The sequence below is a fragment of the Linepithema humile genome, chromosome 3, assembly GCF_040581485.1.
Source record: "Linepithema humile isolate Giens D197 chromosome 3, Lhum_UNIL_v1.0, whole genome shotgun sequence".
NCBI lineage: Eukaryota > Metazoa > Arthropoda > Insecta > Hymenoptera > Formicidae > Linepithema > Linepithema humile.
In genome coordinates this window covers 16,393,294-16,419,960 of record NC_090130.1, presented here as the reverse complement: position 1 = coordinate 16,419,960, position 26,667 = coordinate 16,393,294, and the positions used below count along the sequence as shown (strand labels likewise).

The window sequence follows — 26,667 nt, the reverse complement described above, 5'->3', positions numbered from 1 at the left end:
TCCGCTTGGGGTCTCGCCTTAACAACTTAAACTAAATCTCACGGTAACAACAAATGAAATACAAAACGGGAACAAAATATAAAATTGTAACGGTGCAGCCCGCAAGCTGCATCGTTACGGCTACGGACTGACCATCGTCCGTAGCCCACCAAGGGCGCATCGAGCGCCGATAAAACTTTTGTCGAAAACAACGGCGGTCAATCGCCGAAAAGACCCCCACACCCGACCGTTCCGAATTTCCGTTTTGTGGGGGGCTCGCCGCCGAAACCGCCGATGCTTGCCGATCCGAAGTCAGTCGGCCGCCAGCCGGGTATAAAAGAGGCCCGGCTGTACGCCTAATTACCAGATCCTGTTCGCTGCTAGATAGCGAACAATCCTGTTGCGAGCGTTCTCGTAGTCCGCCGAGCGTACTCGGCTTCTATGCCTTCTTCCAGGTACACGAGCGTCCTCGGTACCGTTGCTATCTCCGATACGAGCGTTCTCGTATACCCGTCGAGCGTACTCGGCTCCTCCGGGCATCGATCTTCGTATACAGGGCATTCCCTTATACTTAGTCGGATCGCCGCTCTAAATCCGCCTTCGTACGAGCGTTTTCGTACGTCCGTCGACCAGATTCGGCCTCAAAGCCTCTAGTGCGAGCGTTCTCGTACTCCCGTCGAGCGTACTCGACGTCCTGTTCCTAATCTCGCGTTACCGCGCACCGGGATTCAACCGCAGAATCCATCCGGCGGGCAAACTGCGCCGACTAATCCGCGCCGACTAATCCGCGCCGTCGAGCGACCCGTCACGATCTACGATCGAACGGACTCGCGGTACCGTCACGAACGCACTCACCGACGAGCGTTGCGTTGTACCAACCGCTACGACACGATCACCCGCGCTTGCGCTCTCGCTGATCGCACCAAGACGCCTCACGTCAAGCTTTAATAATCAATTCACCGTTGCTTTAAATAATTATTTCGCCGTTTGCTTAAATAATTATTTCACTGTTGCCTTATAGTTAGTTCACCGTCGCCTTCATATTTGTTTCACGCTGCTTTTGTATTCATTCCACGCTGCTTTAAATAATTATTTCGCCGTTGCTTAATAATTGTTTCACCGTTGCCGATACTTCAAATTTATTTCACGCTGCTTTTGTATTTATTTCACGCCGCTTTAATAACTATTTCGCCGTTGCTTTAAATAATTATTTCACCGTCGCTTTATACTAATCTCACCGATACTTTTACGATTATTTCACGCCGCTTTAAATAATTATTTCGCCGTTGCTTAATAATTATTTCGCCGTTGTTATTATATCAACAACTTTCTTACCAATTTGACCGCAGATAACAGTACGGAATACTCTCTGTGGAAAGCAACGAAGCACCTGAAACGCCCGATCGCACCGATACTTTTCTACTTATCTCACGTTACTTGTATATTCTTTCGAATTCGCTTTGCACACGCTTCGCATGTACACACGAGCATTGAAGCAGATCATTTGTAAGCAAATCATTTCAACATATTAGTTAATAAACGTTGTTTCTCTATCTTATTACAAACGAGCATTTATTTCATCGACGTACTCTCAACCGAACGAACCCGGATTCCGGTGAACTATTCCGCGTCCGCCGAAGCTCACACGGTTTCAAAATAATACACGATAAATGGTGGAGTCTCGCGGGTTGCTCTCTCAACGCGAGGAGCAACTCCAGAACTCTTTGCTCCCTCGGCCGGGTTATTGCCCTTGTGATGGCGCTCCAAAAGCGTCACGTCACAGTACTTAGAACTCTTCGAGAAATTAAATGGTCGATTCATCATTGGGGGTGATTTTAACGCAAAACATACTCACTGGGGATCTAGACTAATCACGTTAAAAGGGCGCGAGTTGTATGAAGCTGCTATGGGCTATGGGTGTGACTTCATGTCTGGTAAGCCCACATACTGGCCAACCGACACAAACAAGATGCCAGACCTGATTGACTTCTTTGTCGTCAAAAACGTCTCAGCAAATTACATCAAAATTAATGAAGGTTACGATCAGAACTCTGACCATTCACCAATTTTACTAACAATCAATGACCATATTATAACAAAAGATCAGAATCCTGTTCTGATAAATAAGCACACGGACTGGGAATACTACAACTTTCTTTTGGAGAATAACATTAACTTGAGTGTCCCACTCAAAACAATCGATTAATTAGAAGATGAAGTGTACAAATTCACTACAGCCATTCAGGATGCAGCGTGGAAAAGTACACCTATCATAAAAAGAAAACTCAAAAGATTCAACTTCCCAAAAAAAATCAAAGATATGATTGCTAAAAAACGCAAACTAAGAAGGCGTTGGCATCAATCACGTGCGCCACAAGACAAAACAAATCTGAATAGAACCACACAACAACTAACTAAAAAGATTAGAGCATTGAAAAATTCCTCAATCAACAACTTTCTTACCAATTTGACCGCAGATAACAGTACGGAATACTCTCTGTGGAAAGCAACGAAGCACCTGAAACGCCCTATCACACAGGTACCTCCGATCCGAAAAGCCGATGGAATGTAGACTCGCAACAACAGCGATAAAGCAGAAACTTTCGCGGAACACCTTGAATGCAGGTTCTAACCTAATCTAAGTTCAGACGAACTACCTGAACTCAGATCAAACGACGAGGATACAATTCCGCTGATCACACCAAAAGAAGTTGAAGAAATTTGCACAAACCTCAATCAAAAGAAAGCACCTGGTTTTGATATAATCACAGGTGCAATACTCAAGAAAATCCAAAGAAAAGCTTTAGTAAAACTAACTACGCTAATTAATGCTTCAATTCGATTAAAACATGTACCAGCAAGTACCTGGAAAGTATCAGAAGTAATCGTGATACCAAAACCTAATAAAAACCACAGCGAAGTAGAATCATATCGGCCAATTGCATTCCTACCGATCATGTCGAAGTTATTTGAGAAACTGTTTTTAAAGCGTCTCAAGCTAGTCATCGAAAAATACCAACTCGTGCCATCTCGCCAGTTTGGATTTCGCAACAAACATTCAACTATTGACCAGGTTCACAGAATAACCGATGTCATAGAAAAATCTCTTGAACATAAAAAAGTATGCTCTGCAATCTTCTTGGACATAGCACAGACGTTCGACCGAGTGTGGCGTGATGGCCTGCTGCACAAATTAAAGTCGATTCTCCCTGATCCGTATTATCAACTTCTCAAGTCGTACTTAAATAAGCGAAAATTTCGTATTAAACACAAAGATGCGTACTCAGAACTAAAAGAAATCCGAGCCGGTATACCACAAGGAAGTGTTTTGGGACCGTTCCTGTATTTACTTTATATCAATGACGTACCAAAAACACCAAACTGCACGATTGCTACATTTGCTGACGACACCGCTATGATAACAGCAGGAAACTCAATCGAAGAATCAACAACAAAACTGCAACGAACAGTTGATAATATCGCCACCTGGACACGTAAATGGCGCATCAAACTCAATAAAACAAAATCTACGTACATCAATTTCACCAACAAAAAGATTGATCAGCGACCAATCTTAATCAATAGCGTACGGATACAACCTGCCAATACAGCAAAGTACCTCGGAATGACACTTGATGCCAAACTTCGATGGAAGGCGCACATCAAGAAGAAACAAGAGGAACTGCAACTGAAATTTCGAAAAATGTACTGGCTGCTCAGACGTCGATCTGAATTGTCAATATACAACAAGCTGCTTCTGTATAAACAAGTATTGCGACCTGTATGGACATATGGTGTCCAACTATGGGGATGTGCTAATGCAACATTGATGTAATCCAGCGCTTTCAGAACAAAGTGTTAAGATGCATAGTCAATACGCCATAGTATGCACGCAACAGCGACATCCATCGTGAACTTGGTTTGGAAACAGTCGCATCCATCATTGCGAGATGCCATCTCACACGAAAATCACCTTCAGCATCATGTCAACGAAGAAGCGTCCAGGCTCCTGAATGTGCGAAATTTAACTAGACGACTGAAGCGGACCAAACCGTTCGAGCTAGCCAAGCTGTCCGACAACTAAAGAATCCGATGGGAGAAACTTAGCTTCACACAACTCTTAATATCTTAATATCTTGTTCTTAATATCTTAATATCTTGTCAAATTAAAAAAGATCGTTAGTTCATATGAACTAGTATTTGTGCCAGGAAGTGCTACGAATAAAGCATTTATTTAAAAAAAAAAACTGAATCAGTCGTTTCAAGTTATCGAGATTTTTATGGTAAGATATTGGTGACTGCAGCTTTACTAAAGATGAAATAAGTGGAGATACCACTATCGTATTATACTCATGTGTAGAAAAAGGGATGGTGAGTGATGTGTGGGCCCAATTTGAACCCAATTAAGCCCAAGTCAATTTTGTTGAACGGAAACTCCCATTTTTCAATCCCGATAACTTCGAAATGGCTGACTCAGAGTAAATAAAATTAGTGTTTGGAAAGGTCTATAAGAAGGTTTTGAAAAGAGCTGTAAGAATATGCAATGAAAAATAGGGGGTTTTAATTAAAAAATTCAAAGTGACCTTGTTCTAATTTTGGCGACGCCACCCAAGGACAATCTGATAAGATCAGTAAATAGATCTTTTTAAACACTACACACGGAAAAAAAAGTAGCTGCCGTAGCTAAAAACTGCGTGTGGTAACTAAATTGCAGTCGTAATATATGGACACCTAACATCTTAGCTATGATAGCTATTTCATTTAGCTGATAAAATTTAGCTACCTGATACACAAAGTTTAGCTACAGTATATATTTTAGTTAGCAGTCATACAACATATATTGTAGCAATTAGTTGTAGCTTGTACACTATTTATATGTGGGAGACACAATTTTTGCTGTCGCTGCAAATACTTTTGCTATGGCGATGAAACTAATGCTGTCTCCAAAATATGCTCTGTAGCTAAAAATGTATCCAAGGTAGCTATATTAAATAGCAATAACCACCAAATGGATTTTGCTCTTGCTATGGTTCAGGGAAGTTGCAGAAATATATAATAAAATTATATATATGGGGCATTCTTTCTCAACTTTACACCCATGCTGCCCATTTTCTATTTGATCTAAAAATTTTTGAAATCTTAAAATTTACAGAAAAATGTAAGCTTTCCAATGGCGCGTGGCAAAATTATCAAGTTCAATTGGATCATACTTAAAATTTCAGAAAACCGAAAAAAAATAATAAAAACGGTAATTATTCAAGTGTAGCGATTATTCATTCGACGTTTTTTTCTTCCAATTAACACTTTCGAGTACTCTGTTTATTTGTGCACTGTCCTATGAGTCTAAACTAAAATGGCGGATCCAATATGGCCGCCAAAAATTTAAAAAATTTAAGAAATTAACTGCTTTTTATAAAACTTGGTATCAAGGGGTTTTTCGGGTTACTGTATACGAGTCTAAAGTTATCTTTCAAAAATACAAAATGGCGGATCCAATATCGCCACCAAAACATTTTGAAAATTTTTAGAAATTAACGAATTTTTATAATACTTGGTATTAGGGACTTTTTCGGGTTGCTAATAACGAAGTCGCATTTTGAAAATTCAAAATGACGGATCTAATATGGCAACTAAGAATTTGAAAAATTTTTAAAAGTAAGGGAGTTTTATAAAATTTGAACAGAGAGTTTTACGGCCAGCTAAATACAAATCTTAAGTCGGATTTCGAAAACTGAAAATGTCAGATCTAATATGAAGACCAAAAATATTGAAAATTTAGGAAATTGACAGATTTTTATAAAACTTAATACTAGAGATACCTCTGATTCTGATGTCGCCTGAGCTCTTACCCCCTACTTTTTGAAATCTTGATATGAAAAAGTCGAACTATTACCAGCATTGGAATATTTCTTAATCACCATTTCTTTGTTGATTGGGACAAAACAGTGATTTCTCAGAATCTCTGGAACTGGTGGAGATACATCAAATCGTTTTTTCAAAAATTTTTTTGTCTTTTGGTGCTCTTTGTCATTATATGACAATATACTAATGGGGCATTCTTTCTCAACTTTACACCCATGCTGTTTCGTAAGACTAGACTCATGTGACAGTGCACAGATAAACAGTACTCGAAAGTGTTAATTGGAAGAGAAAAACGTCGAATGAATAATCGTTACACTTGAATAATTACCGTTTTTATTTTTTTTTCGGTTTTCTGAAATTTTAAGTATGATCCAATTAAATTTGATAATTTTGCCACGCGCTATTGGAAAGCTTACATTTTTCTGTAAATTTTAAAATTTTTTCAAAAATTTTTAGGTCAAATAGAAAATGGGCAGCATGGGTGTAAAGTTGAGAAAGAATACCCCATATACAGGGTGTCCCATTATAAACATCCACGCAAATTGGATGTTTTATAATGGGATACCCTGTATATAAATGTTTATATTTTCTTTTGTAGAAACATGGTAATAATAGTTTTACATATTATAATATATTCAATTGTTAGGCAACAGCTCATTACTATTATCTTCGCTAATTTATTTCGTAGGTCATTATTTAATCTTCCTTCACTTTTATACAAATTTAGCAGCAACTGACCGTCCTCAGATTTTTTCAAGATAGATTTCAGATCCTGCAATAATAAATAAAATAAATATAATATTAAATATTAATTATATTCACACTTATTTTAAAAATATTTAAAAAAAATAAATTATAACTTACATATTTATTATCAGTAGCTGCATGTTGTTTTATTTTTGCTACAGATGTGGCATTATTTGTTAAAAATATAACTGAAAGGAGAACATTAGCAACAAATTAATAAAGCCATTATAAAAATAATACAAAAGATAAAATTTTTAAGTTTTTAAATGAATAAATATGGATTACATTAATTTTATTATATTTATTAAATTTGTATAACTTATAAAAGATTAATAATATTTTTTAAGTTCTTTAAATTCTTACCATCATATCCTGTATTTGTGGATGTAGAAGATGCAGATGGTGAAGTCGGAGATATTGGAGAGATAGTTTTGGAGATATTTGATGGAGAGATATTTTTTATATCACTTATATTATTTTCTTTATTTAAGTTACTGTTTTTGTAATCTTGTGGCTGTTGTTCATTTTCTGTATTGGGTTGTTGCTGCGCAATCTAAAATATTAATACCAAAATCAGTTACAATCTTAAAAAAAAAACTGACAAAATAATAAAACATGATGATACGAAACAAATAATACACAATAAATATCTCATCTAAATATTTTTTTACATTATTTTCAAATTTTTGTTGGGATCCAATGTTTGGTATTAAAATCTTTAAATCTTCTTCTGTCAAATAAATGAATTGATTGGTTTCTATTTCTTAAGCTAGAAATAAGAAGCATACTTTATATGCATATATTTTTGTTTCTTTATCGCGAGGAGGAGAAAGAACACCTACAGGAAAAGAATTTACAGAATATTTATACGCAGCGAACGCCGTGTATACTAATCGTTATATATCAAAAGACACGGTAGTGTCTCGCGCCAAGTTAACGCGCAGCGCAAGACCGACCGTGTATTTTTACGCGAGCACATGAGCTGATAGGAGTCGAGATTTTCATATCTCAATAATGCGTGGACCGATCGAATTTATAATAGGCTCAATCGATAGAGCACATGCAATTTACATAATAAAAGTATCTTTACTTTTTTTGTACATGCTTTCTAAAAAAATATATTAATTGCCAAAGTTTGCCAAAGTCGAAATATGCCGAAATCTATGTAAGTCTTGGTCGTCGTCGTCGTCGTCGTCGTCTGTTCGTCATCCTTCTCTAATATATAAGTTTGTCCTTTGTCAACTAGAAGCATCAAAATGCGACATGGTTGTCCTTTTCTACATCCCGTGAAATGTCGATTCCCGCATAAGAGCGTCTTTTTTCTTTCCTTTCTTTTTCTAAAAGATGTCTGTCCTTTTCCAACATGGCGGCGCTCAGACCTGTCAGCTCGCAGCTTTGATGATACTAATCACATTGATATAATTAATATCGGTCGTAAAATGTATATGTAACGTGTTGTGGAGACGAATAGAGATAGTGTATATCAAAATAATAGTATTCTTTATAAAAAAAATTTTTCTTGTCTTGAAGTGCAGAAGTGTAGCAACACACATGCTGACAACACTCTTAAAGGGAACGTTCACAAGTATCCCCTCACGATTTGATTCTCCTTAAAATATGTTGTAAAACATACAATTTGAGAAGACACGTATTTTTTTATAGCGGCCCTAACTTAAATTTAAGGGGTGAAACACCCTTTTGAAAAAAAACGAGTTTTTTCTTTGTGTGTAACTATCGCCAAAACCGTAAGAGATATAAAAAAATGTTTCAAGTAGAAGTTGTATGGCTTGTAATGGGCTTTATAACTGTGTAGTTGGATTTTCAAAAAATGTAATTTTTTTAGTTTACCCCCACTCCTTGGTATTACTTTTTGAATTTCAAAATTTTTGTAATGACAAAAGTTGTAGCATTTTTTACGCTGAATTCAACCATATATGATTTTATTATGTTCCGAAATCGCATCTTTCAAAAATAAGTCATCAGTATCACATTATATGCGTCGCGCTGCATGACGCATTGTTTATACCGCACTTGTGTTGCGCAATAGTCGTTAAATAAATATAAAAATGACATGTTATCACATATTTACGGAAGAAAAGTTAACTAAAATTGTTGCTAAAGCATCCCTTCCACATTACACCTTTATAGATAATCGCTGCATTTCGTGTGCAGCGCGTTGTCATATACAAGTTAGCTATCAGCGCATATTACACTTTGAAATTTTGCTTGCAGTGACCACGGGAAAATAATTTATGAAACGAAAACAGTGAATGAATCTATTCAACATATATCCACCCTGACTCTACCCTCTTGGCCCGACTTGACTGACAATGAATTGAAATATAAAATTCTGTACAGTTTACTCTTTTTCAATAATTTTAATATACTGCGATATATTCTATATACTATTACATTCTATTAAATTACTACGATTTTTTTAAACTATGGTATATAAAATCTTGAAATATAAAATGTATATTATAAGTATAATTATAATATATTGATACAATAAATAAGCTTTTATACAGGGTGTCAATTAAGTCCTGGGACGGCTGAATATGTTCTCATGTAAGGTATTTTTGAAAAAGGTCAAGATCATTTTTGAAGTAATTTTTAACGAGAAATTCAACGGTGACCTTCAATTTGACCTTGAAATGACCTTGAAGGTCAAGCTCAAGGTCAAATTGAAGGTCACAGTTGAATTCCTCGTTGAAAATTACTTCAGAAATGACTTTGACCTTTTTCAAAAATACTTTACATGAGAAAATATTCAGCCGTCCCGGGACTTAATTGACACCCTGTATATATATAAGCTTATTTATATATATTATAATTATACTTATAATATACATTTTATATACCATAGTTTAAAAAAATCGTAGTAATTTAGTGGAATGTAATAGCATGTAGAATCGCAGTATATTAAAATTATTAAAAAAGAGTAAACTGTACAGAATTTTATATTTTATTTCATTCTCAGTCAAGTCGGGCCAAAAAGGTAGAGTCAGGGTAGATATATGTTGAATAGATTGATTCATTCACTGTTTTCGTTTCATAAATAATTTTCCCGTGGTTACTGCAAGCAAAACTTCAAAGTGTAATATGCGCTGATAGCTAACTTGCATATAACAACGCGCTATGCACGAAATGCAGCGATTATCTATAAGAGTGTAATGTGGAAGGGATGCTTTAGCAACAATTTTAGTTAACTTTTCTTTCTCGAATATATAATAACATGTCATTTTTATATTTATTTTGCGACTATGCACAACACAAGTGCGGTATAAACGGTCATGCAGCGCGACGCATATAATGTGTGCGACGACTTTTCCGCCGGGCAGAAGTACACCCGCCAGTAAGCGTGTCAAACCTCGTTGCTCTATTTCATAGATCTTAATAATTATTGCAAAACTTATAGTTGGGCGCCAGGCGCGGATTAACGCGCCACACGAACAAATTACGTTAGAGTCAATATTTTTCTTTAAAGAGCAACGGCGATAAGCGCGACTAGCCCACTCTACAAATGGCAGAGGGGCGAGGTTCTTTAGAGATGCTAACCCGGTTTGGAGAGAGGAGTCTGAAATAGACGGTTATTAAGAACACACTAATCAGTAACAAATAACATGTATTTCCAGTAATGAGGTGATATAGATAATTGAGTAATCAAGTGAGTTTGACGCCGGGTGATCGGCGCCTTAACAATTCCGTGGAGCGGAGATATAAATTACCTCGGAGAGAGGCTCTATGATTTTGGATATTCGACTCGCGGAAATCCGCGTACTTCCGTCTCACGCGGTATAATATTTTCGACGTACAAATTCTGTAACTTTCATTTGGTACGGTTGTTACAATTAACTCTACTTCAATCTTTCTCCATAACGGTTAGCCTACAATACAAATTCTATCTCAGTATTATTCTTACGGTTCTGAATGTAAACGCTCGACAGAAGGCCGAGACGAGAGATACGCGATAGGCTAACTCCAAAAATTCTAACACTCGGTACAGCAATACACAAATAAACGCGAAATTATCAGTTATGAACGAGAGACATTATTTAACGCAAGACGACTGTCGGCTCGGCAGCCCCGAGGGGGATAGCATGGTGGAATCTTATTCTATAGAAGCGGTAGTCAGCGGGGCCCGGCCTAAATCTAACCTCGCACAATATCGCGAGACATTTCGACACTCTTAATACTCTTTCACGAAAACCAGGCGGGTTCTTATTTCCGCGAGGCTCGGGCCGCCTACTGATACCGCTCTTACCGCGAAGTCGAAGTGGTGGCCTTACAAAACGTCGGTACGCCCGTTGTGGTCCTTGAGGTTCCTCTCAGGTTGCCGACTCGCCGAACAGTGACGACAGCGAGGCTCGCCGGACAGCGGTGACATTCCGCGCATCGTCCTGCGCATGTAGATCCTCGCTATCGATTAGCGATTCTTGATCCTTCGTTTACTAGATCTCGATGCTCGCGTCGCTCCTCGATACTTCGGCCCTCGGTGACGCTTCTCCGAGGTGACCCCGGTCTCTCTCTTAGGGCAGCTGCCGTTAACGCCCCTCGCGGCCTTTTCCGTTTACGGATCCAAACCTTCTCTGAACCGGCCGGGAACTGATCAGGTTCCGACCTGATTCTGCTTTGGCTCGTTACGACAGCTCCTTTTTCGGGTACTCCACTCCGGGTCTTCGGCGTGTGAGAGCGCGCTTCTCTCTCGGGCATCATCTCTCTCGGTGCGTCCACCGGCCTTGATATGCTCCAAATCTGCAATTGTATCTACGGTAGCGACTTTGTCTGGGATCTAATTGTTTATTCAAGGATATTTTACTTGACCTTGTTCCGGATCTGTCTACACGCCGTCCGAGCCTCCGTCGTCCTGTCTGCTGAGTCCCTCGCAGGTCCCACGAAGGCTGCTCCACTTTAATCACAATATGGGAGTTTGGCCACTCACCACGACTCGCATAATTCGTTACAACGCAAAATCTACAATCTCAAAAAGAGAATTAAGAGGGAGAGGTCGTCGCCCCCCGCGGCGGGGTTTCCGACCTCAAATTTCCCTTCTCGATCGGGCTTTCTCGCCCTTGTGACGGACCTCAAAAATGTCACGTCACATGTGATACTGATGACTCATTTTTGAAAGATGTGATTTCGAAACATAATAAAATCATATATGGTTGAATTCAGCGTAAAAAATGCTACAACTTTTGTCATTACAAAAATTTTGAAATTTGAAAAAATAATAACAAGGGGTGGGGGTAAATTAAAAAAATTTTATTTTTTGAAAATTTAACTACACAGTTATAAAGCCCATTACAAGCCATACAACTTCTATTTGAAATATTTTTTTATCTCCTACGGTTTTGGCGATAGTTACACACAAAGAAAAAAACCGTTTTTTTTTTCAAAGGAGTGTTTGATCTCTTAAATTTGAGTTAGGGCCGCTATAAAAAAATACGTGTCTCCTCAAATTGTATGTTTTACAACATATTTCAAAGAGAATCAAATCGGAGGAGGGGACACTTGTGAACGTTCCTTTGTTAGTATTCTGTAGTTAGTGGACAGAAAGTGTACTTTGTGCACATTGGTGGAATCGGCAGGTATGTAATGTTTATAGAGAAGAAATGTCTAACACTTGGATTGAAGCTGACGATACGCTAATTAAAAAAAGACAATGGCCTAGAGGTGCTAAAGATGTTTTTGTCATTCTTACAGAAATTTGATCAAAAGTAATCTGTTTTTATATATGAAAAAACGCAATAACTTAGAAATACAGATGGTTTTTTATACCCTTTTTATGATCACTAATAATTTTCTTATAAAACATGTTGTAGAATATAAAAAAAAATTATTAGGTTTGTATAAATTAAGATTTCTATAATCGAAAAGAGGATCGTCGTATTGAAAATATGACGGGAGTGATGGCGGGATATTATTACCATTATTTTTATTTAAAAAAAAAGAATCATATTTATTAAAATTATTTTTACTAAAAAAAAGAAATATCTCACAAAAAAACCTTTTTTTTAAAAAAAGGTAAAAAAAAAGCGCTAAGTACACGCCTTGTTATATTAAAAAAAAGTTTTCCTCATAAAAAAACCTTTCCAGAAAATTGTTTTTTTAAAAAAAGTTTTCCTCATAAAAAATCTTTTCAAAGAACTGTACTTTCAAAAATATATTATATTAAAAAAAAGTTTTTCTCACAAAAAACCTTTCCAAAAAAAGTTGTATATATTATAAAAAACTTTCCAAAAAGATTGTATTTCCAAAAATATATTATAAAAACATTTTTTTTTTTAAATTATATATATTTATTATAAAAAACCTTTCCAAAAAAATTGTACTTTTAAAAAAAGTTGTATATACCAAATAAAAATTCGCTACATATTCTGCCTATAAAAGAGGTGATATCAGAAAATGACGCCAAGTTTAAATAAAGAACCTTTCAAAAAAAGTTGCATGTATATCTAGTTATTTATTTAAAAATGATATTTATGTTTATATCTAGTTAATTCTTCTTAAGTATACTTTTTAAAATAATTGCATCTGTATCTAGTTATTTTTTTTTATATCTGTATCTAGTTAAATAAAAAAATTTTTCAAATTTAATTAAAATAAAAAAATATTACAAAATTTCGCAAAAAACTTGGCGCTGCTATAAAATAGCCTTAAAATATTATTATACATCTTAAAATATTATAGAGCAATGAAGGCTATTTTATAGCAGCGCCAAGTTTTTTGCGAAATTTTGTAATATTTTTTTATTTTAATTAAATTTGAAAAATTTTTTTATTTAACTAGATACAGATATAAAAAAAATAACTAGATATAGATGCAATTATTTTAAAAAGTATACTTAAGAAGAATTAACTAGATATAAACATAAATATCATTTTTAAATAAATAACTAGATATACATGCAACTTTTTTTGAAAGGTTCTTTATTTAAACTTGGCGTCATTTTCTGATATCACCTCTTTTATAGGCAGAATATGTAGCGAATTTTTATTTGGTATATACAACTTTTTTTAAAAGTACAATTTTTTTGGAAAGGTTTTTTATAATAAATATATATAATTTAAAAAAAAAATGTTTTTATAATATATTTTTGGAAATACAATCTTTTTGGAAAGTTTTTTATAATATATACAACTTTTTTTGGAAAGGTTTTTTGTGAGAAAAACTTTTTTTTAATATAATATATTTTTAAAAGTACAGTTCTTTGAAAAGATTTTTTATGAGGAAAACTTTTTTTAAAAAAACAATTTTCTGGAAAGGTTTTTTTATGAGGAAAACTTTTTTTTAATATAACAAGGTTATATGTAACGGTGCAGCCTGCAAGCTGCATCGTTACGACTACAGACCGTCCATACCGTCTACGGATCGTCCGTAACCAACCAAGGGCGCATCGAACGCCGATAAACTTTGTCACAACCGGTGGTCAATCGCCGAACGGACCCCCACATCCGACCGTTCCGAATTTCGCCAAGTGGGGGCCCGCCGCCGAAACCGCTGCCGATCCAAAGTGAGCCGGCCGTCAGCCGGGTATAAAAGAAGCCTGGCTGTACGGCTATTTTACCAGATCCTGTTCGCTGCTAAACAGCGAACATCCCTCTACGAGCGTTCTCGTAGTCCTCCGAGAGTACTCGGAATCTATGCCTTTGCTTCCAGCAGCACGAGCGTTCTCGTGTACCGCCGAGCGTACTCGGCTTCCGATCCAAATATCACGTCTCCGCACACCGGCATTTAAAATCAGACTCCATCCGGCAGGCAAAACCGCGTCGAATAATCCGCGCCGTCGAACCACCCGTATCGATCAATTATCGAACGGACTTGCGGCGCATCTACAAACGCGCCCGCTAGCAGACGCTCCATCGTACCAACCACGACGACTCGATCTTATGCGCTTGCGTTAAACCTTCCGCCGACCGCACCAAGACGCTTCACGTCACGTTTAAACGAATCACACGCGGTTTTGACACACTTGTCACGTTTAAACGAATCACACGCGGTTTTGACACACTTGTCACGTTTAGACGAATCACACGTCGCCTTTATACACTCACATTTATACGAATTATACACCGATCACACGCAAACATTTATACAAACCATTTATACCAGACATGTCCAACGCCTGGGGAGTAACGCTAGGAGCCTTCCCTTTCTCCGACGTCGCGCGAGATATCATATCCCTCTCAGCGCTCCCCACACTAGTCACGACATACGCTCCGACTACCGTGCAAAGAAATAGTTATGTTTATAAACAGATCATCCAGTTTAATACAAAGGTCGTAAGAACAGTTTCTGGTTACTCTATACTCCTTCACTGTTCGATCAGGCTTTTTACTTGTTAGTGAGGTGCAAGGGAGGAACACGAGATTTCGATAGTAAGGATCGGCGGCTCTTTTCCCCGCACTGCACCTCGCGCTGACAGTCGAGCGGCGAGCATCTGGAGAGGGGGAAATTCTCGCTCTCCACTTTGGCTCCGGAGCCGGCGTTTGGACATGTCTGATTTATACCAACCATACATCGCATATACATACTATCATCTAACTCATTATTTATTAAATAAACATATCATTTTGTTATCATCTTTAAAACGCGAGTTCTTATTGACGTACCTCCAACGAACGAAGCCGGATTCCAGCGAGCTATACCGCGCCCGAAAAGCTCACACAGTTTTATATATTAATTTTCTACCTCGTCCCGTTTACTTGAGCGAGCGCTTCGCCATCATGTATTAACACAAGTATGTTTTATTTTTATTTTTTATTTTCTAAGTTTATTTTTTTTAATTTTACCTTATTCAACTTTCATTTTATTTCCTTACATTGCAGTCCTATATTATTAACGAACTACAATATGGTCGAGAAAGGATTGTTATTATGTCTTCTACATCGTTTTTTATTGTAATCTTTGCGAATATATCGTTATTTTGTTGTTACTTATTGTTACATTGAAGAAGGCCTGATGGCAGGCCGAAACGTCTGTAAACACTTTTAAAGAATATATTATAACCTTCGCACGTAGACCTAGCATTTTGGCTCTTTTTACTTCTTATTGATTCTATTTGATTTAAAAATCACCAGAGCCTTATATTCTATTTAATTTATATATTAATTATTTTACATACTTATGAAATGTCCTATTATTTCTTCAGCAAATCCCCATGCAGTCAGCAGTTGAATTGCTGTATTCGAGGTCATAACGTCTGTAACGGCACGATGTGCACAAATAGCACGCGACAAAGCATTCTATGCGAGGCAATGGCATATAGGTTATTGCGTTAGCTTTTGTTTTTTCTTTGTCTCATTCTATTACTAACTCACTCACTTACTGCTGCAGCGCTGCTCGCGCGGCTTAACGAAACGATGTTATATACATATATGCATATCGGTTAGTTCTGATAGCTACTTTTATGTTGCTATACAATCTGATCCTAATAGACATGCGTATTTTGCTATTTTATTTACGTATTAGTTGCAATAGCAAACTGTTTTGCTGTACTTCAGAAATTTATAGTTATGGCAGCAAACACAGTTTTAGCAAACCATGATTAGCTGCGGTAGCAAAAATTTTTTTTTGTGCACTACTTTTATCTGAACAATTTTATTATAAAACATATTTTTCGAAATTTTTCGACCTTTTTTTTACACCCTGTATAACTTCTATTGCGTAGAGCGCCCTCTAGAGGCGCTATTCAAGTGAAATATTGCACATCTGAATTCTACTCGGCGAAATCTTTCCAACGATATATAATACATACTCATTTGCGATTAACACTTCGTGCACTTCCCTTGTTAAAGTTAATAGGTAGCTTATTGTATATAAGCCAAGTGACGCAACCGGACATCGCATATGCCATTAATACTCTTTCATCATTTTGTAAAAATCCGAAGCAAAAACACTGGCGGGCAGCGAAGCGGGTTTTTTGTTACATAAAAAGAACTATAAATTATTAAAATATTACAATTTTATTGGTTCGAATTATTAAAATAAATCATTAAAAATAAGCTACAGAGCCAGAGCTAGATTATCATGCTCAATTTATTAATTATTATTCAGTTAATTAATATACGTTTCGACCATTGGATGTGGTCATCTTCAGTACATATTATTCAATTAATATTTTCTTAAAAAATACAATTGTTAAAATAACATTATTAAGCGCAATCTTCTCGGAACATAAAACAGTAAAACATCAATTAAAATCGTTACGTTTTAAAATTCTTCTTTAACCGATCGTTGAAAGCCATTACTTCAATGTCATACTCGATATCAAAATAGTAAACCTCCAGATTACAAGGAAGGAGTAAGATGTCCATATTTTACAAATATATTTATGGGCGTATGCCCAAAGGATTTGTTCGACTCGGTTGAAAGTTTTAAGAGACCAATTTTTGTTAGAAAAATATAAATTTATTTTTCTCGTCAGAGAATGAGTATGTACAAGTTTGAGTTGTGTTTAAATTAATTGATTGCGCCAGAGGCGCTTTCTCGGTAAATGTGTAAGACCGAGAATTAAAAGAAAAATTGACGGGCGCGGTAAGAGATTACCGGCCGCGTCTTGGTATACTAAACGGGTCCTAAAAAGGACGGTTCAATTGAATCCACTCGTTGTAGCCCCTTTCCCGGTGTCGATGGAACTCCGTTTGGAAAGTGGTCTTCCGTCTGACAACTGCTCTCTGAGCAGGCTCTAGGCGGCGAAGTTTGGATCGCCACGGAACGAGTTTCCGGTGTGCCGGTGGCTGTCACCGTCTCGGCTCTCGGTATTGCGGAATGCTCCGTGTACCGAGGAGAGAGAGGTCTCTGAATTCGGATGTCGCCTGGTACTAGAGTGTCCCTTGGTGGCCGAGTCAACCGGACGCAGAACTCTAGTGGAATTAGCTTCCACGCTAGAGTCTGAGGAGGTGACGGCGGTACTGAAGTATCAGCGGGCCGCTTAGTTGAAATGTGCGGCCGATGCTGGAACTCTGTTTTCCTTTTACGTTCCTTACGAGGCAGCGTGAGAAAAACTGCGAGACAATTTGCCTCTGGTTAAATTCTGCTAAAGCAGAGTCTGACTCAGATCAAGGGCCCTTGGAGAGAGTTCGCCTTGAAGCGAGTGAGTGAGGAAAGATCTGCGGAGAAGCTCTTTTATATTGCTTCGATCGAAGCTTGATCGCGAGAAAGCTCTTCACCGCCTGCGCAACCTAGAGGTGTATCCGCAAGCTCATAACTCGGAAGAAGGCCTGCGGCGCGTAGCGGCGCCGCGGTGTATTATGCCGCGTCAGTGTAGCGGTGTGGCGGTGAGCCGCCACAATATTATTTCTCGTTGTGTTGTTAAAATTGAAATATTGTAATAGATTACCATTTATCTCAATGCATAGCAGCCAACAATTCTCGTGATGTGTCACAAACAATTTTTATAAAAAATTAAAAATTGTGTTAATATACAGCAATAGAGCAAGAGCTGGGTCGAGTTGCTCAAAAATTCATTTTTATTAAAAATTAAATACAGACGTTTCGGCTAAGGGATGTGGCCATCTTCAGTGTCAATTTTTACAAACAAAAAAACCGCATAAATATCTGCCAAAATATAGATGAATAAATTTTAAAAACGATAATGTACGCAAATGAATTTTTGAGCAACTCGACCCAGCTCTTGCTCTATTGCTGTGTATTAACACGATTTTTAATTTAATTAAGGAAGAGCAATAACCTAATATTATTTGTAATTTTAATTACACGCTAGCCTTAAAAATGCGTACATTATCGTTTTTAAAATTTATTCATCTATACTTTGGCAGATATTTATGCGGTTTTTTTGTTTGTAAAAATTGACACTGAAGATGGCCACATCCCTTGGCCAAAACGTCTGTATTTAATTTTTAATAAAAATGAATTTTTGGGCAACTCGACCCAGTTCTTGCTCTATTGCTGTATATTAACACGATTTTTAATTTAATTAAGGAAGAGCAATAACCTAATATTATTTGTAAAAAATTTAAATGTGTGTCAATTTAAAAAAATGAGTCTCAAGTCAGTCTGCCTACACGGATATTTAATAGTCCGTCTGATCAAAAGCAACGGGAGACAAGACACCGTTAGAACTATGGAGCGGAAAGAAGCCAGATGTAAAAAACTTCAAAACATTTGGTTCTCATGTAACCGCATTGAGAAAAGGCCCTGGTGTGTCAAAATGGGACGCAAAGGGTGAAGATTTCGTATTCGTATTCGTATAGTATGGAATCGAAGGCTTACCGATTATGGCAGAGAGGCACGACACAAGTAATAAAAAGCTATGTCATTGTTCATTTTTGTTCGTACTATCTGGAAGAGTTGATGGAAGACATCAATTTGCAAACTCTCAGAGGCATGTGGTTCCAACACGATGGCGCCCCGGCACACTGTGCGGGTGTTGTCCGCGATTATTTAAATGATAGGTTTTTTCAACGTTGGATAGGCAGAAATGGTTTCATTCGCTGGCCACCGAATTCACCAGACTTAACACCGTGCGATTATTTTTTATGGGGTTACGTGAAAGGGATTGTTTTTGCTACAGAGCTAACAACTCCCGATGACATGCAGAATCGCATACGTAATGCAATGGCACTAATTCTTAAGAAATGTTACGAAGAACGACGCTTTCACTTCAGCGTCGATTGCGCATGTGCCTAGCCGTTGAAGGAGACGTTTTTGAACATCTCCTGTAATGTTAGTCTGATACGTAGTGAGAGGCGAGGGGACTCACTGTAATCAAGCACCCCGAAAGTGAGAGGCAAGGGGACTCACGTAAATCAAGCACCCCGAAAGTGAGAGGCAATGGGACTCACGTAAATCAAGCACCCCGATGGAATCAGATTTTCGTCACGTCCAAGTCGTTGATTCCGGGTAACTCTAAGAACGAAAAATGTTCATGAACATGTACAAATTGATGCATGATTCTCTTTACGAAAAACAAACGTTTTTTCTTTAATTGCTAAATTTCCTAAAAAATTATGGATTTTCATGAAAAACGTGTCAGACAATTTTAATGCAGAATTTTATGTTCTTTCAGAATATGCAATGAAAAATACTACATTTTATTTTAAAAAACAAAGTTGACCTTCATATGACCTTCAATTTTACCTTCATCAAAAACTCAAGCCCACCATCTTGTGCCCCCCTCCAAACCCTACAACTTTTGTTTGAAACATTTTTCTCTAAACTCAACAGCGTTTGAAATATTCGCCTGGCTAGATTAAAATGAAACACCCTGTATATATATATATATATATATATATATATTTAATTATTAATAAAAATAAACATTATTTATGTAGCAAAGAAAACATTACTATTTTCTGAGAGGTGCCTCAACAACCCAGCTTATTTCTTATATAAAGCGCTCCTGAGCCAGAGCTATCGGCGGCTCGGCCGCCAGCGGCCGGGCGGTAGTGGGGGAACAGAAGGCGTCGTCTCGGGAATAGCCCGAAATGTGCAACTAATTCCGAGCGCTGTTTTTACATCAAATACGCGCTTTGTGTAACACTTTCGGTTGTTTCACACACGTATACCTAGCCGGCGAGAGACATGCCGGGTATATACGTGTACACGAGCGCTGCAAACGCGCTTTGAGTCGTACGCGATCGTACACGGGCGCTGCAAACGCGCCTTGAAAGACAAAATCGCTTTACATGTGTGCGTGCGTACGTACGTGAGTCTGAACCTTATTATTGTTATGACTATCCAAAAGTCACAATTCTACAAATATGATTATTATATCTCAGGATTGACTGCACCAATCTTATTCGAACTGGTTGCAATCAAAAGCTTGTATTTACATTATATAATAAAAGTGTCGTTAGATTTTTTATTATGCTTTTAGTTCCTGAGGTATCTTAATCAAAAGTTTACTTGGCATACAATTCGGGATAAGCTACTTGGTAGCGCCGCGACCCCTGTATATAGACATAACTCTTGGATTTATGTACTTGGCGAACGCGACGCTGCCGCGTCGTTTGATACTATAAATATTTTATTAATATTTTTCATTGTAGTATGTTTTATAGCAAAGCTCGGAATTAGTTGCACATCTCGGGCCAATTTCCGAGACGACACCTCCTGTTCCCTCACTACCGTCCGGCCGCTGGCGACCCAGCCGCCGATAGCTCTGGCTCAGGAGCGTTTTATTAGAAATAGGCTGGGTTGTTTAGGCATCTTTTAGGAAATCGTAACATTTTCTTCGCTACATAAATAATGTTTATTTTTATTAATAATTAAATATATATATTATGTATTAATAAAAATAACATTATTTATGTAGCGAAGATGTTACGATTTCCTGAAAGATGCCTAAACAACCCAGCCTATTTCTAGATAATAAAACGCTCCTGAGCCAGAGCTATCGGCGGCTGGTTCGCCAGCGGCCGGACGGTAGTGAGGGAACAGGAGGCGTCGTCTCGGAAATTGACCCGAGATGTGCAGCTAATTCCGAGCTCTGTTTTATAATATAAATTTATTACATTTTATTCAATACATGTTACATTTAATGTATTTAGACAATGCAAGAGGATCTTACGGGTGCGGCATTTCATCCATTGGACGATAACCTCTTAATAACACACGGGCGAGGCCATTTGACTTTTTGGAATCGACGAAAAGATGGGTTCTTCGAGCGAACTGATATCATCAAACCGGTAAATTAATGTAGGATTTACGTTTACATTAATGTAGGATTTATTAAATTTTAAACCTCAGCAAGTATTGCAGATTTTATTAATGCTTTTGTATTATATGTTTTGTATACAGGATGTCCCATTTTAACTGACCACCGCTGTTAACTTCGCAAGAAATGGTCAGATAAAAAAATATTCTCTACAAAAGTTGTTGGGTTTGGAGGGGGACATCTGATGGTGACATTGGTTTAACCCAGGGTGTACGTGCCAAGGTCATATAAAGGTCAACTTTGTTTTTTTAAATAAAACGTCCTATTTTTGATTCCAGAATTTAATAGCTGGTGTCAAGTGCTTTTCAAAACACTATAATAAAGTTATTTTTTATTAAGTACTTTTCGAGTTATGAGTCTTGTAAATTACAGTATTTTGACACAAAATATAAAATATCTTGTAAAACATTCAGTTTTTGAGAATGTTACCTTAATACTTTTATGCACAAAATAATGAGACAAATGATTTGGTATAAAGAAAACACATTGGTTTTAAAAAAAGTGTGCAGTTGTATGTTGCAAATTACATATTTTTTCTTGAAAGCAACTAAGTGTTTTCTTTATACCAATTGATTCGTCTCATTATTTTGTGCATAAAAGTATTAAGATAAGATTCCCGAAAATCGAATGTTTTACAAGATATTTTGTATTTTGTGTCAAAATACTGTAATTTACAAGCCTCATAACTCGAAAAGTACTTAATAAAAAATAACTTTATTATAGTGTTTTGAAAAGCACTTGACACCAGCTATTAAATTCTGGAATCAAAAATAGGACGTTTTATTTAAAACAAAGTTGACCTCCATATGACCTTGGCACGTACATCCTGGGTTAAACCAATGTCACCATCGGATGTCTCCCTTCAAACCCAACAACTTTTGTGGAGAATAGTTTTTTATCTGACCATTTCCTGCGAAGTTAACAGAGATGGTCAATTAAAATGGAACACGCTGTATAACAATCTATTCAAAATATTGAACATTTCAATAAGAATTATTTTTCACAATTAGTATTCTTACAATTAGGTATCATGAAAAATAATATTAAAAAAGTGTTGAAGGGTTCGATATTTAAATTCGTTTAACATTTAATTATAATAAATTGATAGAACTTCTTTTTATTTGATTGCTCCTCAGGGAGTATCTTTATAACCTTTTATGTTTACTTTTTACTTTTTCTTCACGTGATTTTAATAAAATATATACGTTGAATTTATTATTGTTCTATATTTCTTGAAAATCTTATCTTACCAAAAAAATTAAAATTAATTTTTATCGGCTTTTATCGCGAAAAATAAATTGATCTGAAGTTTTCTTTATATGAATTTTCCGAAACCCGAAAATAACAATTGTTCTGCTTCTGACATCTCTAGAAACAGAATTAGAGTCTTAAGAATTAAAAACAAAATGCCTGTAAAAATTGTTATTATAAAGGACTCCGCACAAAACAGAGAAAATGGATCAAGGCTAATTTGACTGAATTTGTGATATTTTGTAGTTCTGATCGTCCTGATCAAAAGTCTCCCGGGACACAAAGTAAAAAAATGGGTAGTTTTTGAGTTATTGTACATCAAATTCTGCAAAAACAGCTAATTTTATATGCTCATTTGAAGGTACATTTTTGTATCTGTTACTGACTGTGCATGAATGTGTATATTTATAGGCACGTATTGTGACGTGACGCTTTTGGAGCGCCGTCACAAGGGCAATAGCCCGGCCGAGGGAGCCAAGAGTTCTGGAGTTGCTTTTTGCTTTAAGAGAGCAACCCGCGAGACTCCAGTCTTTATCGGGTATTATTTTGTATTTTGTTCCCGTTTCATATTTTATTTTGTTGTTACCGTTAGATTTAGTTTAAGTGTTAAGGCGAGACCCCGAGCGGACGGCACTGCGCGCATTGTGTCTTCGGGCGAAGATTGCAGCGTCACCTGAAGACCGGACGCCGAGGGACCAACAGCGAGCGTCACACGCTAGTGACCCCGCCAAAGAAAAGGTCACATATCGCGCCCCCGTCGATCCCGCCATCTAAACCCGTTGTTAATACAGCATTGCTTCCAGCTGCACTGCCCGAGGACGAGATAAGGGACGCATCAGAGGACCTCGCCCCGCAGAGGGTACCGAGAGTCCTGGGAATACCGCCGGAAGGACTGGAGTAAGGCCCGGCCAACCTCACCAGCCCTATCCGAGAGTACCAGCTCTTTTCGATCAGATACCGACCGATAAGTTCTGGAAATCAAGAGAAAGCAGGGGCGCTCTGAGAGAACCATGGGCGGTTCTTGGACGTTCCTCTCGAAGAAATCGGATGATGCGCGGAAAATCGGCGCGGGACGCGAAGGACCTGCAGCCCGAAATTCTGAGAGGCACTGTTCGGTGTACCATACAAGTGCGAGGATCAACTTGAGGACTCTCCCGACGACGCCGAAGACGCCGACTACTGTAAGCCGTCTCCTCCCCCCCCCCCTCGGGTAGCCGTAGAGTTTCGTCCGGTTATGGCTGATAGCGTGAGTCCAAGTATCTTTGTATAGTGTCTCTCACACGACTAACACGTGGATTTGTTATCGTGAGCGCATTCTTGGCACGCTCGGTTACCGCATATCCAGCCGGCTCCGGATATCGCGTCGAAGTCTCTCTATCTTGCGCGGATTAATCACCGACAGTCTCTCTCTCGTTCATTACCGTTTCTGTACCGTTTCGTTTCGTTACCATATTGCTGTACCGATTTCCGTTGCTATCTCTTTTCGATACCGCCTTTTGTTACCGTTTCTCGGGATTTCCCTATTGAAAATTATCGCGGTTCAATGTCTGCGGACGGATTTTGCGCGGAAACGTTCTCCGCGAGACTGCCGTTACCGCCACTTTAGCGTCTCTGCGAGAAATGAGGAAAATCCGCGAAAATAGCCGCTCCGCGACATAGCATTTCTGGCCGTTAGATTACCGTCATTCAAATTGTATTTATTTGGCCTTCATCGGTCTTGTCGTGTTGTCAGTATTCGTGCTATCTGTTTCGCTGAGTATCGTCGGATCAGCTGCCGTTTCTCGTGATCGCGTTTTACATACAGTTACCGAAGTTTTTTTACGCTGCCGATCTTGCGGGCGATCTGTATCGTTGCCGTCTTTATCGAACAATTACCGTCGCATCGGCCCCTGCCGAATTATAATTGATCCCCGCATTGTGATCCACTCATCTTTAACCCTTGTATAATCAATTGTGAAATATACATTATTGTTACTTATTCATCACTGAGTTGTCCTTTTGTTCGCCTCTCACTCCGGATTCTTAACGTTACCTGGAAGAACTGCGCCCCACTGCCATATACTGAGCGGCCGGACAGATTAAAAGAATTATTGAAGTTACCGATACCGCAGTGCGATTACGCGCACCTGGCGCCCATTTCCAGTTACCGATTTTGTCGGATTATTTCTGTTACCGCTGTTATCGGATCGTGCATTTATTGCCGACGCCGCGTAAGTTACCTAACTCCCGAAGAACGTGGAGTATCGCGGGCTACCGACTTTCATTGAGTGTGCTCCCTCGGACCTGGCATGATTCCGAGGCTAGTTCACGTCGCAGTATAGACACACTGCGCGCGCGCGATACCCTGGGATACCCTGTATGTATACACTGCTAAAAAAAATTATATAAAAATTTTGGGCAAAAATTGGTCAACTTTGATGGACGATAACTCTACGAAAAATCACCGTAGAATTCTGCGAAAAATCATCGTAGATTTTTTTTTTTAAATGAAAGCTTGAAATCTTTATTTTAAGATACTATTACGCGATTTTAAGTTTAATGCACCCCTACTTTTGTACTCCTTAAATATGAGGGCATGTTTGTGATATTGAAAATTGCAAAGTATGACAAAATGCACGGATTTGCTAAAATTTTTTGGGGGGATGCCGTTTACAGGGGCATAAAGCTGGAGTCTTCTCTTTTAATTTAAAGAAAAAACAGATTGCTGCGATTTTTTTCGCAAAGTTACAGTACTTTAAAAAAACCTTTGCATTTTTGATATGTATCACCGGACCTACCGTTACCGGATGTGCACCACGGTGAGATTGCTGGTCGGATTTTGCACATTGTGTGTGTATGTGTTTGTGTGTGTATGTGCGTATATGTAACTGTCACAGCAGAAATAAGGAGTCCAAGGTTCGTCACTTTCGCGGTATTTAATGACTCCAAACTCTGTCTACTCTGTGCGTAAATTTCAGTAACGCGTGTCGCCTCCGCGTTGCTCGATTACTGCTTGCAGCTGCTTCCTTATGTTAATGCAGGCCCTAATTTCTTCCTGCGGAATGTCATTCCAGATTGAACTAGGATTTGTGATAAATTATAGCAGAGAGAGTGTGGAGCCATTAAATACCGCAGAAATGACGAACCGCGGGGTCTTTATCTCTGCTGTGACACATACATACATACAGACACATAAACACACATCCTCATACACACATTCACACACACACACACACACACGCGCGCGCGCGCGAACACGATGTGCAAAATCCGACCAGCAACTTCACCGTGATGCACATCCAGTAACAATAATGCCGGTGATACATGTCAAAAATGCAAGGGTTACTTTAAAGTGCTGTAACTTTGCGAAAAAAATTGCAGCAACCTGCTATTTTTAAATAAAAAATGAAGGTTCGAGCTTTATGCCTCTCCAAACAATATCCCCCTCAAAAAATTTTAGCAAGTCCATGCATTCCATCAAACTTTGCAATTTTCAATATCACAAACATGCCCTCAGATTTAAGGGGTACAAAAGTAGGGGTGCATTAAACTTAAAATCGCGTAATAGTATCTTAAAGTAGAAATTTCAAGCTTTTATTTAGAAAAAAAATCAAAATTTTAAATGATGATTTTTCGCGGAGTTATCGTCCGTCAAAGTTGACCAATTTTTGCCCAAAATTTTTCTATGCCATAATTTTTCTGAGCAGTATATATCATGTATATACACGTGCTTATGAATATACACACTCATGCACAATCAATAATAGGTACGAAAATGTACCTTTAAATAAGTATATGGAATTAGCTATTTTTGCAGAGTTTGATAACTAAACAATAACTAAAAAATTACTCTTTTTTTTTACTTCGTGCTCCGGGAGACTTTTAATCAGAACGATCAGAACTACAAAATATCACAAATTCAGCCAAATTAGCCGAGACCCATTTTTTTTATGTTTTGTGCGGGGTCCTTTATCGACACCGAACATTTTGCCGTTGGTTTCTTATTTCTACAATTATGTTTTTTATTAGATTTTTGTGAGCAAAAATTATAATTTTATAATTGCGTGTCTTTGTACCTTTCCGCTCGAGTTATAAGTGTGCAAAAGTATACGTAAGCACTATGAGCACTAACAGCTATTAACTGTGCCCTTTTTAATTTTTGTTTCTTG

The 26,667-nt window shown here is 37.8% G+C and overlaps 1 protein-coding gene and 1 long non-coding RNA gene across 3 annotated transcripts in view; one reads left to right on the top strand and one right to left on the bottom strand.

The window, feature by feature from the left end:
* The window catches only part of DCX-EMAP (Doublecortin-domain-containing echinoderm-microtubule-associated protein), a 587,536-nt gene that overhangs the window by 390,429 nt on the left and 170,440 nt on the right, over positions 1-26,667 (top strand). For both annotated transcript variants that reach the window (XM_067352202.1, XM_067352203.1), the window contains one exon: positions 21,102-21,239. In XM_067352202.1, the coding sequence (XP_067208303.1) occupies positions 21,102-21,239 (138 nt within the window). The remainder of the gene's footprint in view (positions 1-21,101; positions 21,240-26,667) is intronic.
* LOC136998550 (uncharacterized) lies at positions 5,502-11,989 on the bottom strand. The gene is made up of 4 exons (XR_010889133.1): positions 10,878-11,989; positions 6,952-7,141; positions 6,706-6,776; positions 5,502-6,613 (listed from the first exon to the last, which is right to left on the bottom strand). It is a non-coding gene; the product is annotated as an uncharacterized lncRNA (long non-coding RNA).